General features: G+C 40.7%; 1 protein-coding gene, 1 non-coding gene and 1 pseudogene across 4 annotated transcripts in view; 2 read left to right on the forward strand and 1 right to left on the reverse strand.

Annotated features, from left to right (window-relative positions):
• Window positions 1-14,256, reverse strand: part of DESI2 (desumoylating isopeptidase 2) — a 52,643-nt gene extending 38,387 nt beyond the window's left edge. The window contains exons 1-3 of one of the 3 annotated variants that reach the window (XM_043963278.1): window positions 13,814-14,256; window positions 5,808-5,857; window positions 3,603-3,630 (exon numbers count right to left, since the gene is read on the reverse strand). Coding sequence is in view for 1 of the 3 variants with exons in the window: in XM_043963277.1 (XP_043819212.1) it covers window positions 13,814-13,855 (42 nt within the window). In the remaining 2 variants the exon portion in view is untranslated. The remainder of the gene's footprint in view (window positions 1-3,602; window positions 3,631-5,807; window positions 5,858-13,813) is intronic. The other 2 variants (XM_043963279.1, XM_043963277.1) reach the window with 2 other exon arrangements.
• LOC122725920 lies at window positions 5,102-5,417 on the forward strand (annotated as a pseudogene).
• LOC122726900 lies at window positions 10,160-10,266 on the forward strand. The gene has a single exon (XR_006352892.1). It is a non-coding gene; the product is annotated as a U6 spliceosomal RNA (small nuclear RNA).
• Window positions 14,257-15,360: the final 1,104 nt, after the last annotated feature.

Consider the following 15,360-nt stretch of genomic DNA (forward strand, 5'->3'; position numbering starts at 1 on the left):
CCAAATATATAGGTTCATTTTCGGGGCAGAGCCAAGATGTCAGAGGAAAGGCAGTAAGCTCTTGGAACTCATAACACAATTGCTCCAAAAACCTTCCAAATAATGCCACATGACAATTTCTGGAGCAACAGAACTTACAAAACAACAGGCTGAGATCGTATTCCAGCCAAAAGAGGGCTTAGAAGTTCAGTAGGAGGTGGCTACTGTGCTGGGGTGGGAGTGAAGGCCAACCACACAGTCATGCTGACACAGATCCAATCCCAGGCAGGCCTCATCAGAGAATGAGCCAACCCCCCCCCCCAACCCCAATCAGCTTCAGCACCAGTGTCTTCTGGAACTAAGCTCACAGTCCGGAGAGAGGGTTGAGTGGTTGGTAGGATTATAGGAGTCTCTGCTATTGCTGAGGTGGAACTTGGATGTTTCACCCCTGCTGGGAACCAAGAAGTAGGCTTGAGTAGCAGTGGCCCAAGTGGGGGAGGGGTGCAGGCTCCTTGGAGCTAACAACCACAGCACACAAAGTTTTGCTGCCTGGTTAATTAGCAAGTTGGCCTGGGATTATCTACAGACCAGAGAACAGGCCGGGCAAGTGAAGAACCTGCCCCTCCTTAAACTGTACCACCAGGGACCCCCTGAAGCTTGGACAGTGCAGCCTGGAAACAGTGCCTCACTTTAAGGAGTTAAAAGTTAAGTAAAAGACAGGCAAAATAAGCAGACAGAGAAAGATGTGGCCTATAGAAAGGTTCTTTAGTGACAAGGAAGATTGAGGTACACCCTCAGAAGAGGAATGTCAGGGCTCCTACACCCAAAGCTCCCAAGAAAAATATGAATTGGTCTCAGGCCATAGAAGCACTCAAAAAGGACTTTGAAGATAAAGTAAGAGAGGTAGAAGAAAAAATGGAAAGAGAAATGAGAGTGATGCAGGAGGGTCATGAAAAAAAAGTCAAAAGCTTGAAAAGCCAAATTGGCCAAATGGAAAAGGAGGTACAAAAGCTCTCTGAAGAAAATCATTACTTAAAAATTAGGATTAAACAAATAGAAGCTAACGACTTTAAGAGAAAACAAGATACAATAAAGCAAATCCAAATGAATAAAAAAAAAAAAAAGAGGGCAATGTGAAATATCTTCTTCAAAAAACAGCTGACCTTGAAAATAGATCCAGGAGAGATAATTTGAAAATTACTGGACTACCTGAAAACCATGATCAAAACAAGAGCTTAGACATCATCCTCCAAGAAATTGTCAGGGAAAATTGCTCTTATATTCTAGACACAGAAGGTAAAATAGAAATTGAAAGAATCTACCTATCACCTCCTGAAAGAGATCCCAAAATGAAAACTTCCAGGATATTATAGCCAAATTCCAGAGCTCCCAGGCCAAGGAGAAAATATTGTAAGCAGCTAGAAAGAAACAATTCAAATACTGTGGAGCCACAGTCAGGATAAAACAAAATCTACTGTGTGCCCCATGGCAAGTCACTTAACCACCGTTGCCCTGCAAAAAAACAAAACCAAAAAACAAACCAAAACCTAGCAGCCTCTACATTAAAGGCTTGGAGGGCATGTAATATGATATTCCAGAGGGCAAAGGAATTGGGGTTACAGCCAAGAATCACCTACCCAACAAAACATTATAATCTTTCAGGGGAAAAAAATAGGGACTTCAATGAAAAAGAGGACTTTCAAGTATTCATGATGAAAAGACCTGAACTGAAAAGAAAATTTGACTTTCACATACAAGACCCTAGAAAAGCATAAAAAGGTAAACAAGAATAAAAAATTAAGAGGGATGTTAAAAGGTTAAACTATTTACATTCCTATGTGGGAAGATGATACATCTAACTCATAAGAAATTTCTCAGTATTAGGGTAGATGATAGAAATAAATTTAGACAGAGGTGGGAATTGATTACAAAGGGATAATATCTGTAAAGCATTTATTTTTTATCTTCTTTGTGGGGTGGTTGGAGTTGGGTGACATGCTTGGGGTTGCACAGTGGGTGGGTGTCTTGTGTCTGGGGAGGAAGGGAGGAAGAGAATTTGGAACACAAAGTTTTAAAAAAATTTGATGTCAAAATTTGTTTACATGTAATTTGAGAAAATAAAACTTAACAAGAACAGTAAAAAAAAAAAAAGATATATATAGGTTCCATTAAAAAAAAGAAAAAGAAAACACACATAAAAAAATAAAGTAATAAGGGGAGTGGGGGGGACGGGGACGGGACAGATTAATGTGCCCTTTAGGAAATATCAGCATAGAATGGATCAAGCACTATTAGAAATATTTTCCTAAAAATCAGATCCTAAAAAAAGGTTTCAGTGTATTGAAAAGCACGATGTGTAATAAGCATTTTAACAATGGCCTGCAAAGCATCTATACCATTCCATAATTTCAGAGCAATAGCCACTAAATGCTCTATGAATTTCTGGGTTTTGTTGATAGATGTCCTACTATTTGTGTCTTTTCTTTATTATCTATTTATTACCTATTACCCATTTTCTTTAGTACCAGATGATCTAACAGACTCAGTAAGGATGGAAGATGATCTAAACTTGGTCCTATTAATCCATACTTACTGAAGAATGAAATATAATAAAGAAATTCACATTGAACATCACTGGGAAATAAAAAAATTGCAATGTAATGCTTGCTGTTATTAACTAATGATAGATGTATATGTGTGTGAGGTTACAATATAGCAACTAAATACTGAAGGGAAAGCTAAATGAATTCATGTCAATCTAGAAAATACTCATAGATGATTTCATTGTGCTTCTTTCAGACAGAAAAATCTAAGAGAAAGATAAACAAGAAAAAAGAATGTGAGAAAAACTAGTCATAACAGATTTTTGGTGATTAATAACTCTTAAGGAGTACACTGATTTTTCAACATTGCAGATGAATTTTACCATTTACATCAGTTACAATCCACTATGAAAGAAAAATTGTAATCAGTGAAGGAAATATGAACAACAGACAGTGACTAAATAATGCTGTCCTAAATAATTGGGCCAAAGGAAAAAAACCACCATAAAAATAAAATGAAAATAAGACAACATATCAAAAGTTGTGGCATGTACCTAAAGTAATCTTTAGGAAATTTTATATCTTTGAACAAATATTCACAAGGAATAAAATATCAACCATTCAAGCATGCAACTAAAAAACTCTTAGATTAATCACAAAATAAACACAACAGTAAAAAATGTGAAAATATGAAAAACAAAAAAGACCGAGGACAGGAAAAAAATGATCTTTAAAAAAAATGATCTAAAAAAAAAAACCAAAACAAAATAAACCAGTGATTTTTATAAACAGAAGAAAACCAAATTACTAAAAATAAAAAATGAAAAGGGGGAAATCACAATGAAAAGGAAAGAAAACATCAGAAGTTATTACATCCAATAATATACCAAACAAACCAGCATACAAATATAATATTTACAAATAACTATTTCACAGAGATAAATTAAACAAGTCATAAATTAACTCCCAAGGGAAAATGCTGGTCTGATGGATTGTAATTGAATTCTAACAAACACAGGACAAATAGTTCCTATGCTACATATACTATTTACAAAAATAGAGGGGAAAAAACCACCTTACCCAATCCTTCTATGAGACAAAAATGATCCTGAAACCAATACCAGGGAGAGACAGAGCAGAGAAAGAAAACAATATACCAATGTCACTACTGAACACTGACACAATTAAATATTAGTAAGATTACAGAAAGTCTTTGAGAAAAGGATGTTAAAAACGCCAAATAACAGGAATAAAAGGACTTTTTTCCAATATGATAAAAGGTATCTAAAATTAAGATCTAGTATTATTTGTAGCAGAGAAACAATGTTGGATTTCCTCAGTAAGATCAAAACCAGGGATTTTTAACCTGGGATCTGTAAACTTGTTTAAAAAAATACTCTGATAACTGTATATCGATATAATTGATGTCTTTTGTAATCCTACTTATAACATTATTTTGAGAAGAGGTCCATATAAGCTTCTCCAGACTGCCAAAAGAGGTCCCAATGACACAGAAAAATGTTTAAGAACTATTATTTATTATTGAGAGTGCTAGAAATACTAGCTATAAAACAAGAAAGTGAGGGAATACATATAGGCAAAGAGGAGGCAAATCTGTAGATGACAGGATAGTTTGCTTAAATAAGGCACCCTAAAGAATTAATGAAAAAATAAAACAATTAATATAGCTTAACTAATGCAAGCAACACAAAATCCACAAAAATCAGCAGCCTTGCTGCAAATGACTAATAAAACTCCATGGGAAGGGGTTAAAGTAAAATTCCATTTAAGAGTAAAACGTATTGAATATCTGAGAATTAACTTACCCCAACACATAGGATTTTGATTAGTGCCACTACAAAATAATTTTTATATTAATAAGTGATCTAAATAATTGGAAAAATTTCCAATATTCATAGCTGGGCTGCACCAATATAGTAAAAATAACAAAATTAGACTTTATAGATTTAGTGAGTGCCCATGAAATCAACAAAGGATACTTTACTTCATTAAATCAGACAAAACAAAACTCATTTGGAGGATTAAAGGTCAAGAGTAACAATGGACTGAGATACAGAAAGGCACTAGTATTAGGGTATAGGTATAGGAAACTTCTAGATTAGGCTATTTTTTCCACCAAAGCAGGTCTGCATCTTCTCTGAAACTTAAGGATCTTAGAGAGCAGCCCAGAGCACTGAGAGCTAAATGATAATCCTGTGTTAGAAGGTCAGACTGTGTCAGAGGCAGGAGATATAAGAGTTAGTTATTAAAACTATTTGGTATTGAATAAAAAATGTTGACTAGTTCAATAAACTAGGTAAGCAAAACAAAAAACAAATACAATCAATAATCTAGTGTTTTAAGAAATTCAAGAATATAAACTACTTGAAAAGGGAGTCTATTTCAAAAGAATGGTTGGGGAAACTGGAAAGCAGTTTTTCAAAAACCTGATTTAGATAACCACACCTTATACCCAATTAATTTGAAATGGATAAATAGGCTAATTATCTTTAAAAATTACACCATTACTCAGCTCGTGTGCAGTGGTTGTGGCAGTGACAGCAGTAGAGCTCGGCATAATGTCTCATACCATTTTGTTGGTACAACCTACCAAGATGCCAGAAGGCCGAACTTATGCTGATTATGAATCAGTGAATGAATGTATGGAAGGAATTTGTAAAATGTATGGAGAACATCTGAAGAGAATGAATCCCAACAGTCCCTCCATCACATATGACATCAGTCAGCTGTTTGATTTCATTGATGATCTGGCAGATCTTAGCTGCCTTTTGTAACCGAATGGACACTCAGACATATCAACCCTACAACAAAGACTGCATCAAAGAGAAGATCCATGTGCTTCTCCATCTGCAGGCCCAACAAGCTGACAAATAATCCAAGTGGCAGCCTTGGGGGGAAGGCTTGGAAAACAGGTGTGTACAGCATTCCGTAGTGGAAGCTTTGTATTGTATTAGGAGAGGGGGGCAGCTAGGTGGTGCAGTGGATAAAGCACCAGCCCTAAATTCAGGAGGACCTGAGTTCAAATATGACCTCAGATACTTGACACTTATTAGCTGTGTGACCCTGGGCAAGTCACTTAACCTTCACTGCCTCGTCCCCAAAGTATTAGGAGATTTTTGTCTTGTTCAATCTGAAGCCCCTGTTCCTCCCTACTTTTTTTCTTTTTTACTAAGAAGTAGCTGAAAATTTCTCTTCAATCAGTTAGCACTTGGTTACAATTCTTCCTGCTGTTCATATCTGCTTCATAATGTTCACTGTACTTACCCTTCTGTGTGAGGGTTTTCCAGAATTTAGTTGTCTTCAAAACTCAAAGGCTTAGTAGAGAATACAAAAAATGCTCTTTAGTTAAGAGAAAAAAAAAATCACACCATTAAAAAAATCAAGATAACTCACAATTAGACATGGGAAAAATTTGTAAGCAAACGTGAAAAAATTATAAAAGACAAAAATAGGTTTTTAAGGCATTGACAAATGTATACATTTAAGACTGATTCTCGGAGAAACTGCTTCTTTGGAAGCTGGAACAAGCTCATGGTGGCAGAAGAAGCAGGTGAGGGTAGACAGGTTTCCTATCTTTCTGAACTTCATGTGTTCTCTCTTGGATAGCTAGGTGAAGGCAGCTTTCTCTCTCTTTCCTAATCCCTGATCTACTTTAATAAATGCTTAAAAGCTTAAAAAAAAAAAGACTGATTCTCCAATAAACTAATGGTGAAAGCTAAGAATAGTTTTCCAAAAATATATATAAACTCTTAACAGCCACAAGGGAAAAATGTCCCAAATAAACATAAGTATAAATTAAAACAATTTATGAAATGAGTAATAATGACAATTAATAATAGCTATAAGAGGAGTACCAGGCAGTTAGGTGGCTCAGTGTATAGAGTGCCAGACCTAGAAGACTCATCTTCCTGAGTTCAAATCGGGCCTCAGACACTTAGTAGCTGTGTGACCCTGGGCAAGTAACTTAACCCTATTTGCTTCTCTTTCCTCACCTGTAAAATGAGCTAGAGAAGGAAATAGCAAACTACTCCAGTATCTTTGTCAAGAAAACCCTAAATGGAGTAATGAGAAGAGTCAGTGGGGCACAATGGGTAGAACTGGTGTCAGAATCAGGAAGGCCTGGGTTCAAGTCACTTCACCTACAAGTGCTCCAGACAATTTTCTAAAAATATAAATAGCAGGGTAGGTGCAGATATGCAGTGGTAGAATATTCCTTGCCAAATGCTCCCCTGCTCTGATGAAATCCCAGGTCATCAAAAGAATATTATTATAGTTGATATTTATATGTGGCTTTAGATTTGGAAAATGCTTTACATAGATGATCTCATTTGATCTCTACAATCAAATCTAAAAAGTGCCCCCAGCAGGGGGCAGCTAGGTGGCACAGTGGATAAAGCACCAGCCCTGGAGTCAGGAGTACCTGGGTTCAAATACAGCCTCAGACACTTAACACTTACTAGCTGTGTGACCCTGGGCAAGTCACTTAACCCCAATTGCCTCACTAAAAAAAAAAGAAAAAGAAAAAAAAAAGAAAAAGGCCCAGCCACGATTCACTTTTCTTTTTTTTTGCGGAGCAATGAGGGTTAAGTGACTTGTCCAGGGTCACACAGCTAGTGTCAAGTGTCTGAGGTCGGATTTGAACTCAGGTCCTCCTGAATCCAGGACCAGTGCTTTATCCACTGCACCACCTAGCTGCCCCCCATGATTCACTCTTGACTATCAGGCCATTTCCTCCAGAGGGTGGCTGGTGGCCTTGCCAGAGTTCTGGGGCTCTAACCCAAGATTAAGACACCCTTCTAATGGGCAGAGGCTATGTCTGCTTTTTTCGATTTGTAATCCCAGTGCTTAGTACAATGCTTCATAACCCATCCCTCCCGGTCACTCACACTTATACTATACGTCATATCCAGTCCTGGTGCCTTCACAATAGTATCTTCTGCTGCCCCGGTGCAGGCTATTATCACTTTATGCTCAAAGTACTGCAAAGCCCGTTAGTCTGTCTTCCTTCCTGCCTCAAGTCTCTTCCTCACCCCTCTATTCAGGCTGCCAAAGTGATCTTCCTTAAGGTTTGACCATGTAATCCTCCCAACTCAATCAACTTGGATGGTTCCCTATTGCTTCCAAGTTCGGACAGATAATCCTTTCAGCCTTTCCAGGCTTCTTTCTTACTCTGATCCAGAGATACTAGCTGTTTTGCTGTTCTTTGCACACTACACTCCATTTCCTGACTTGGTGCCTTTCTAAGAGTTGCCCCCCAAATCTGGAGTGTTCTCCCCCTCCTCATCTCTACCTCCCAGGATCTTTTAAATTAGGCTCCAATCCCACTTTTGCAAGAGGCCTCTCCCTCTTCCTTGGTCTCCCCCCTCCCTCCTTTCACTACCTTCCAAGATCACTTTCCAATAAGTATGTTATCTTGTCATTGTCACCATCAGAATGAGCTCCTTGAGAGCAAGAAGCACATCACTGCCTTTCTGTGCATCCCCAGAATTTAGCACAGTCCTCGGCACATATGAAATAATGGTTCATAATGATGATGATTCCATAGATGTTTAAGATCTATAGAAACCTGCCATGTCAAATTAAAAAGAAAAATGTTTTCCTAGTCATACTTGAAAAGAAGCATGGCACAAGGAAAAGAGCACGGGCTTTGGAGAAGATGGGGATTCAAATTCTGACTCTATTACTATTTGTGGTGTGACCTCTGGGCCTCAGTTTTTCTCACCTGTAAAATGTGAGGGCTGGCCTAGGGCTAAGATTCCTTCCAGTTCTAAGCTGATGAGCCTATTATCCTATACAACTATAGGAAAACAATGTATAAGAAGGGGGAGATTGACATTTCTTATGCTACATTCTTTCCTTGGTCATTTTTGCAGTCAGTCCATGTAATCCTTACACATTTGAATTCACAACTCTAATAAATAGGTAACATTTGGATGCAAGAATACAGATACTGAGAAATAACTGGGAAATATGTTCTCAGTCATTTAAAGAGAACCGAGGTGCTAGGTGGAACAGGAACCAGTGGACCAAACAGAACCTTTCCTAATAAGATTACCATCAAATCTCTGGGAAACAGACACAGAACACCCATATTTCCAACAATGGTGGAACTTAGACATATACCAGAAGTAATGGTCTTAGTACAAGCAAAGCTCCTCTCCTACCTCCAAAGAGTCCCTAGGGAAAGAACATTGTCGATTCATAGCTTATTTTAGGTTTTGTTGGAGATTAGGATAAGGGCAATTTAGAGTTAGCCTGGGGGGGCAGCTAAGTAAAGCACCGGCCCTGGATTCAGGAGGACCTGAGTTCAAACGCAGCCTCAGACACTTGACACTTATTAGCTGTGTGACCCTGGGCAAGTCACTTAACCCTCATTGCCCTGAAAAAAAAAAAAAAGTTCTATCTGTACAAAAAGATTTATAGAGTTAGCCTGGGTAAGTGAAATTTTGTTGTTGGTACACTTGTGGAAATGTTGATCCACTACTGCCTGATACTGGATTAAGTGGCCAAAAATAATCTAAAAAGCCTACCTTCCAGCCAGGAAAACAATAAGACCAATCCTCCCCAACTTGTATTGCAGGTATGACTGTCTAACATACAAGATATACAAGAAGACTATTGAGAAAGACTGATATTGAATCAGACTTAGAGTGGGAAATATAACCTCTGAGGCCTTCTGGACCAGTCCCTCATCTGAAGAATAAGGAAACTGAAAGCCAGAGAAGTTAATTTAAGGGTTCAAGGTCACAAAGGTGTCAGAGCCAGGTGCTCTGATTCCAAATTCAACACTTTCCTCATAGTTGTTGTCCATCTGTTTTTCAGTTGCATCTGACTCTTGGTGACCCCATTTGGAGTTTTCTTGGTAAAGATACTAGAATGCCATTTCCTTCACCTCATTTTACAGATGAGGAAACTGAGACAAACAGGGTTAAGTGACTTGTTTATGGTGACAGCTAGTAAGTGTGACTCCAGGCCATGCACTCTATCCACTCTGCCACCCAGCTGCCCCTCTTTCCATGGAATTGAAGATGAAACCCTAATCTTAAAAATCACTTGTTTTGTTCTGTATTCTGCTCAAATAAGTAGGAATACATCTACCTGGATGTCTCACCAACACCTCAAACTTGAGTCGTCTGGCTGCTTTTACTTTCACACTAAGGAGTTCATATTTGATCCTATAGGTAATAAAGAGCCTTTGAAGTTTACTAATATGATTAGAACAGGGCTTTCAGAAAAAAATCACTTTGGTGGCTACTTTCATTAGTATCCATTGTCCAGAAGATACACACACACACACACACACACACACACACACACACACAAATAATGCACACCCATGTATGCACACATATTTTGGGGAACACACGATTCAGGTGCTGTGGGAAACATTCACATAGTAGGAACTTAAACTCTATTTTGGAAACTCCTTCCATAGATGCTGACAGCAACTGATCTCTATAAAATTGTAGGGGGCTACAGAGAGGTTAACAAAATGTGTTGAAGAAAGTGTCTAAAACTAGGGGGCCACAGAGAGGTTAAGAAGATGTGTTGGACAAAGCACATGAAACTAGGTCTTTCTGACTGCAGGACAGGTCCTTGTTAGAATAATTAGTTGGGTGCTCGCTTCGGCAGCACATATACTAAAATTGGAACGATACAGAGAAGATTAGCATGGCTCCTGCGTAAGGATGACACGCAAATTCGTGAATCGTTCCACATTAAAAAAAAAAAAAAAGAATAATTAGTTGGCATTTTATTCTGAGCGAGGCACATTTAATCCTACCAAAATGTGGCTCCAACTTACTATGCTCTTTTTTTTACTCCCTTCCCCCTCCCCAATTATCCTTCACATATTGTTCCTGCCCTTTCCTGCCTCCCTGATCGGAAGGGGTGTGCTGGTAAATATTTAAACTGTCTCTCCAGAAAAAAAATGTACCCACAGCACACTTTTTTTTTTCAAGTGAGGCAATTGGGGTTAAGTGACTTGCCCAGGGTCACACAGCTAGTAAGTAAGTGTTAAGTGTCTGATTTGAACTCAGGTACTCCTGACTCCAGGGCTGGTGCTCTATCCACTGCGCCACCTAGCTGCCCCTTACAGCACAATTTAACTTTAATCTGCATTATTAATATTTTCTTAAATTCAGAAAATCAACAAAATAAATCAAGCCCTGATTTGTAGCCTCTGCTGATTTCTGAGGTGTAAATGCTTCCTCTGAAAATTTGACATTCAGGCAGGATCAATGTGGCTCCAAGCCAGACACAGGATTCCTTCCACATCTCTAAGGATGCTGCCTCTTCCATACGGTTTTCTGCAGATCTCTCATAAACCTCTCATTGGGCCAGCTCCTATGTGATTATTATAAAAAAGAATATAAATTTGTGTAATCGATAAGATTACCTCACTGGATTACAAGTTTCTTGAGGGCTTTCTATCTTTGTATCCTCAGAGTGTCGGTGTACCATACATATGGTTGGTATCAAACGTTTATTGAATTTGCATTGCCATACATAGAAAAATAACTCAAGAACATACTTTATGGAGGACGGAATCTCCCTCAAGTGCTACACAAACAGGAAGATAACAGTTTCCATTTGTTAAATTAGAATTTTAGAATATACATTCACATTTGATCATTTCAATAAGCCTGCACATAATTAACCTAAGTATTATTGTACCGAAATATAATCAGAGGTAAGTTAATTTTAACTAGGTTCATAGCTAGCAAGTGGCAAAGCTTGAACTCAAGTCTTTTGACTAAATTTGGAGGATTTAATCACTAAAGTAATAGCATATCAGTACCACAGTATCAGCATTGTCTAGGTAATCATCAGATGTCTAGGTAATCCTTGAGGATTACACCAATTCTTTAAGGGAAGAAGTAAATAGGCAGGAGGCCAATAAGAATGCAATAAATGAAAACAAGGCAAATGGAAGTCTTGAAAAAACAAAAAAGATGGCTGAAAATGGCAACAGGTCCTTGTCAACAATAACTGAAAACTAAAGATCTGCTTTCACATACACACTGTGAAAATGACAGCTAGTCTACACTGGCACAAAGGAATAGGAGATAACAGAACTGAACTAAGGATGGGCTGAAAACAAAAGAAGCCAAATTGTTATTTTAAAACTTAAACTTAAAACTTTAAAACTTAAAGAACTTAAAGAACCAAAATTTCTTGGGGTGACCTGGGTTGGAGGAAAGATAAAGACCAAGAAAATGAGCAAAAAAGAAAACCAAACCATAAAATGATGCCTTACCCCAGTATGGAAAATTCATAAACTTAAAAGAAGTCCTGACTTTCAAATAAAAATAAAAGTAGCTCTTAGGAAGGCTAAAACAATTTAAAGTTGAATACTGGCCATCTGATTAAAATGCTTCTCCTTCTACAGATTAAAACCATAACAAAGTAAAGGTGGGAGTCATATTATAGAGAAGACAATAAAACAAGTTACAAATCTGACCTGTTTCAAATGTGCTCTAGGAAACCTGTATCCCTGTAGCCACTTTATGTCTGGAACTATCTCCTGAAGATTAAGACTGTTAGTAGTTCACATTCAAGATCAGACATTTTTGCCAGTTTGAAAATTTTCACCAATCTTTTCCATATTTATGAGAATCAGATTCTCTGCTGCACATTAGCTTCTATAGCCTAAAGAAACATAGAGGAACGTATCTCCCATCTTTATAAGAATGTTTACTTGCTCTTATGTAATTTCTTTTAGGTCCTGGGCCTTAGGGCAACTGCTAGTATGTATTCTTACTCTCCCTAGGATTAATGGGATGAAAAACAGATAAATCTGGATTACAGTCAGTCTTTATGAGTTGAGAGGAGAAAAACCATACAAAGATTCTACCTATCGTAGAAAATGAATGAAAACAATCTAGACACAGTTTTAAGGGCTTTAAAAAGTAGTTGAGAGGGTGTGGGTCTTGAAAAATATATGACAACCAAGCATACAAAGAAAGTTGACATCTTGGAAGGTATTTCCCAACTAGTGATTCAGGATACCCCAGTGTTTCATAGACCTTACTGATGTGTCATGGCAAGCCTGCATTTCCTTGTGGCCCTCTAGTTTTGGCTCACCCCTGTGGTCTTTCCTTGTGGCCCTCAGTCTCTGTCTTTATCTCACTTTGTTATTAGTTTATGCCAAATCACAGGGACAGGGGGCATCTGCATGTCCTAATGTGAGTCCCTGAACCCCAGGCAAATCACCACTATTGATAGATTACACCTTCACTTCATTATCTTTCAGTCATGAATAGTCTCCTCAAAGAGCTCTTCCCCACCATACCCGTCCAAAAGCATGAGATAAACCATTCTCTCAAAGCTGTTCACAATAAATTTGAAGCTGCAGTTAAATCAAAGATAAGAAATGCTGATCCAGAGTCTTCGTGAGGTCAGAGGTGAAATGACATCTTTTTACACAGCATTTACTTTTTCTTTACTTAAAACTAAAGGGCCTATTGTTTGACTTGCAATCTACTTACAGGAAAAGTTTAAATTGTACTTGGTTACTTCACTAAGTTTGTTCCTTCATAATTCTTTGGATAAACAACCACCTAACCCAACAGTAACCTCGATGAATATGTCAGAACAGGCCTTGGCACTCGATTTTATACGCTCTGAGTTCCCCAAAGTGCAAGGATGCAAACAATTCCTCTCCAGGCTCTCTCCTCATCCACCTGTTGCATAGCTGTTATATTATGCCCAATCTTAGAGGAGGCACATTGCCCACTGCTTCTAAGTAACTGAGCTGGGATAAATTTCCCCGGCAATTTTCGTCCCCGCTCATTCCAAACAAGCAGGGGTGGGTGTGCGGCGGGGGGGGGGGGGGGGGGAGGTTAGGTGGTCACTCACTCTCTGGGGCTGTTTGCTAATCGCCTCGGAGGAGAGGCTGGGAAAATGCATAGCCACACCTGGGACCTGGAGAAATTGGGAAGGATTTGTGAGCGTGGGGGCGGGCTGAGAGGGCAGTAGGAGAGGCCGGAGGTAGGGGAAGAGAGTGGGGTAAGGCTGGGAGAGTTTGGCGCCCGAGTGTCCGAGCTCCCTCACGGACCGGATGGGGGTTGGGGGAGCTCGCGCCGGCCGGGGGCCAGGGACGCGGCCCGGCCTGGGGGTCGAGGCAGGGCCGGGATCAAGCAGCCAGGGTATGGCGGGGTAGGGGGTAGGGAATCCCCGGCGGGCCGGGGTGCGGGGAAGGAAGGGATCCCCAGGTTCGCGCCCGCGCCGCGGTGGGGGGGGGAGGGGCGGCAGGAGCCAGCACTTACCATGTCGTACACGTTGAGGACCACCAGCTGATTCGCCCCCATCCTCCTTCCCGCGGCCGCCGCGTCTCGCCGGAACGTGGGGGCCGTCCCGCCCCCCGCCCCGGCTCTCTCTCCCGACCAGCCCCGACGAAGGCCGCTGCTCCCCCCGCCGGCGCTTCGGGGAACGGCACCAGGGGCAGGCGAGACGTTCAGAGGCAGGACCGCGACAGCATCGGGGGCCCGGGGAGCGCCACAGGACGGGCGGAGACGGAGCCTCTCCCAAGCAAGCAGCAGAAGAGGCGACCGGGGCAGCCCGGCCAGGTCCCGCTCCTCTGAAGGGGGCAGCTCCTCCTCCCCGAGGCGGCCACGTGGGGGGAGGCGGAGCTTTGATGAGGGGCGGCCGCCAGGCGTTCCCCTCGAAGGCGGGGCCCGCCCGGCGCCGAAGTGGAGCCGGCCTTGGCTTTCGGGCCGTGGCCCCTTCGAGGCCTAAAATGGTGGCCGCATCAACGCCGTCCTCCCTCCACCTTCAGGGAGGGGCTCGGTAGGGGAGACTACATTTCCCGGCATGCAGCGCGGGTCCCTGAGCCCCCGCCCCCCAAGACTACACCTCCCAGCATACAGTGCTGACGTCTTTTCCCCGCCTCCCCCCAGCCTACCAAATCTCCACGACAGCTACTACTATTACTACTACTACTCCACCTACCCCCACCCTCTTCACTCCAGAGCAAACAGAGCCTTTGCATCTTAATAGATGACCACACCTTACTGCAGTGTTGCATGCTGGTTCTTGAAGTCTTTGTTCATTGCCCCACTCTAGGGGAGATACTGGGAAAAGTGTTGCCAGGAAGCCTGCAACTAGCAGGTGTAATAGAAATACAGGTGTTCCCCAAACTTAAAGCAAGAAACTAAACCCCTACCCCCATCTCCACCCCCACAACCCTCAAGTCAAAGCAAAGATACAACCAAACCCTAGTGGTTATAAATCTCCTTTTTTGTGTGTGAATAGTGAACATCTAAAATACAATGCAACTACATATCTGTGTGTGTGTGTGTGTGTGTCTGTGTGTCTGTGTGTCTGTGTCTGTGTCTGTGTGCTCGAGCGTGCTAGTCTTCCCTACCTCCCTTCACCTTACTCCATTTTCTCCTTGCTTCCCGCTTCTCTTTCCTCTGGCCTAGACGGATGCCTTGGTGGATACTTGTACTTCCCTTGCATATTTGTGATGGTACCTTCTGTTTTGTGGAAACTATCCTCATCATTTTTTTATAGTAAACTACATTTATATAGTAATTTAAAGAGAGATTTCCTTATAATAAACCCATGAGGTTGATTCATGCAACAAAAGTAATAGATAACATTTATATAGTATAGTACCTTATACCTGACAAAGAATTTTCTTCACAGTAGCCCAGAAAAGAACCATACATTTTGTTTTTGTTTTGTTTTGTTTTTTTAAGTGAGGCAATTGGGGTTAAGTGACTTGCCCAGAGTCACACAGCTAGTAAGTGTTAGGTGTCTAAGGTCGGATTTGAACCCAGGTACCCCTGACTCCAGGGCCGTTGCTCTATCC

Source organism: Dromiciops gliroides, chromosome 4, assembly GCF_019393635.1.
Source record: "Dromiciops gliroides isolate mDroGli1 chromosome 4, mDroGli1.pri, whole genome shotgun sequence".
In the NCBI taxonomy this organism is placed as follows: domain Eukaryota; kingdom Metazoa; phylum Chordata; class Mammalia; order Microbiotheria; family Microbiotheriidae; genus Dromiciops; species Dromiciops gliroides.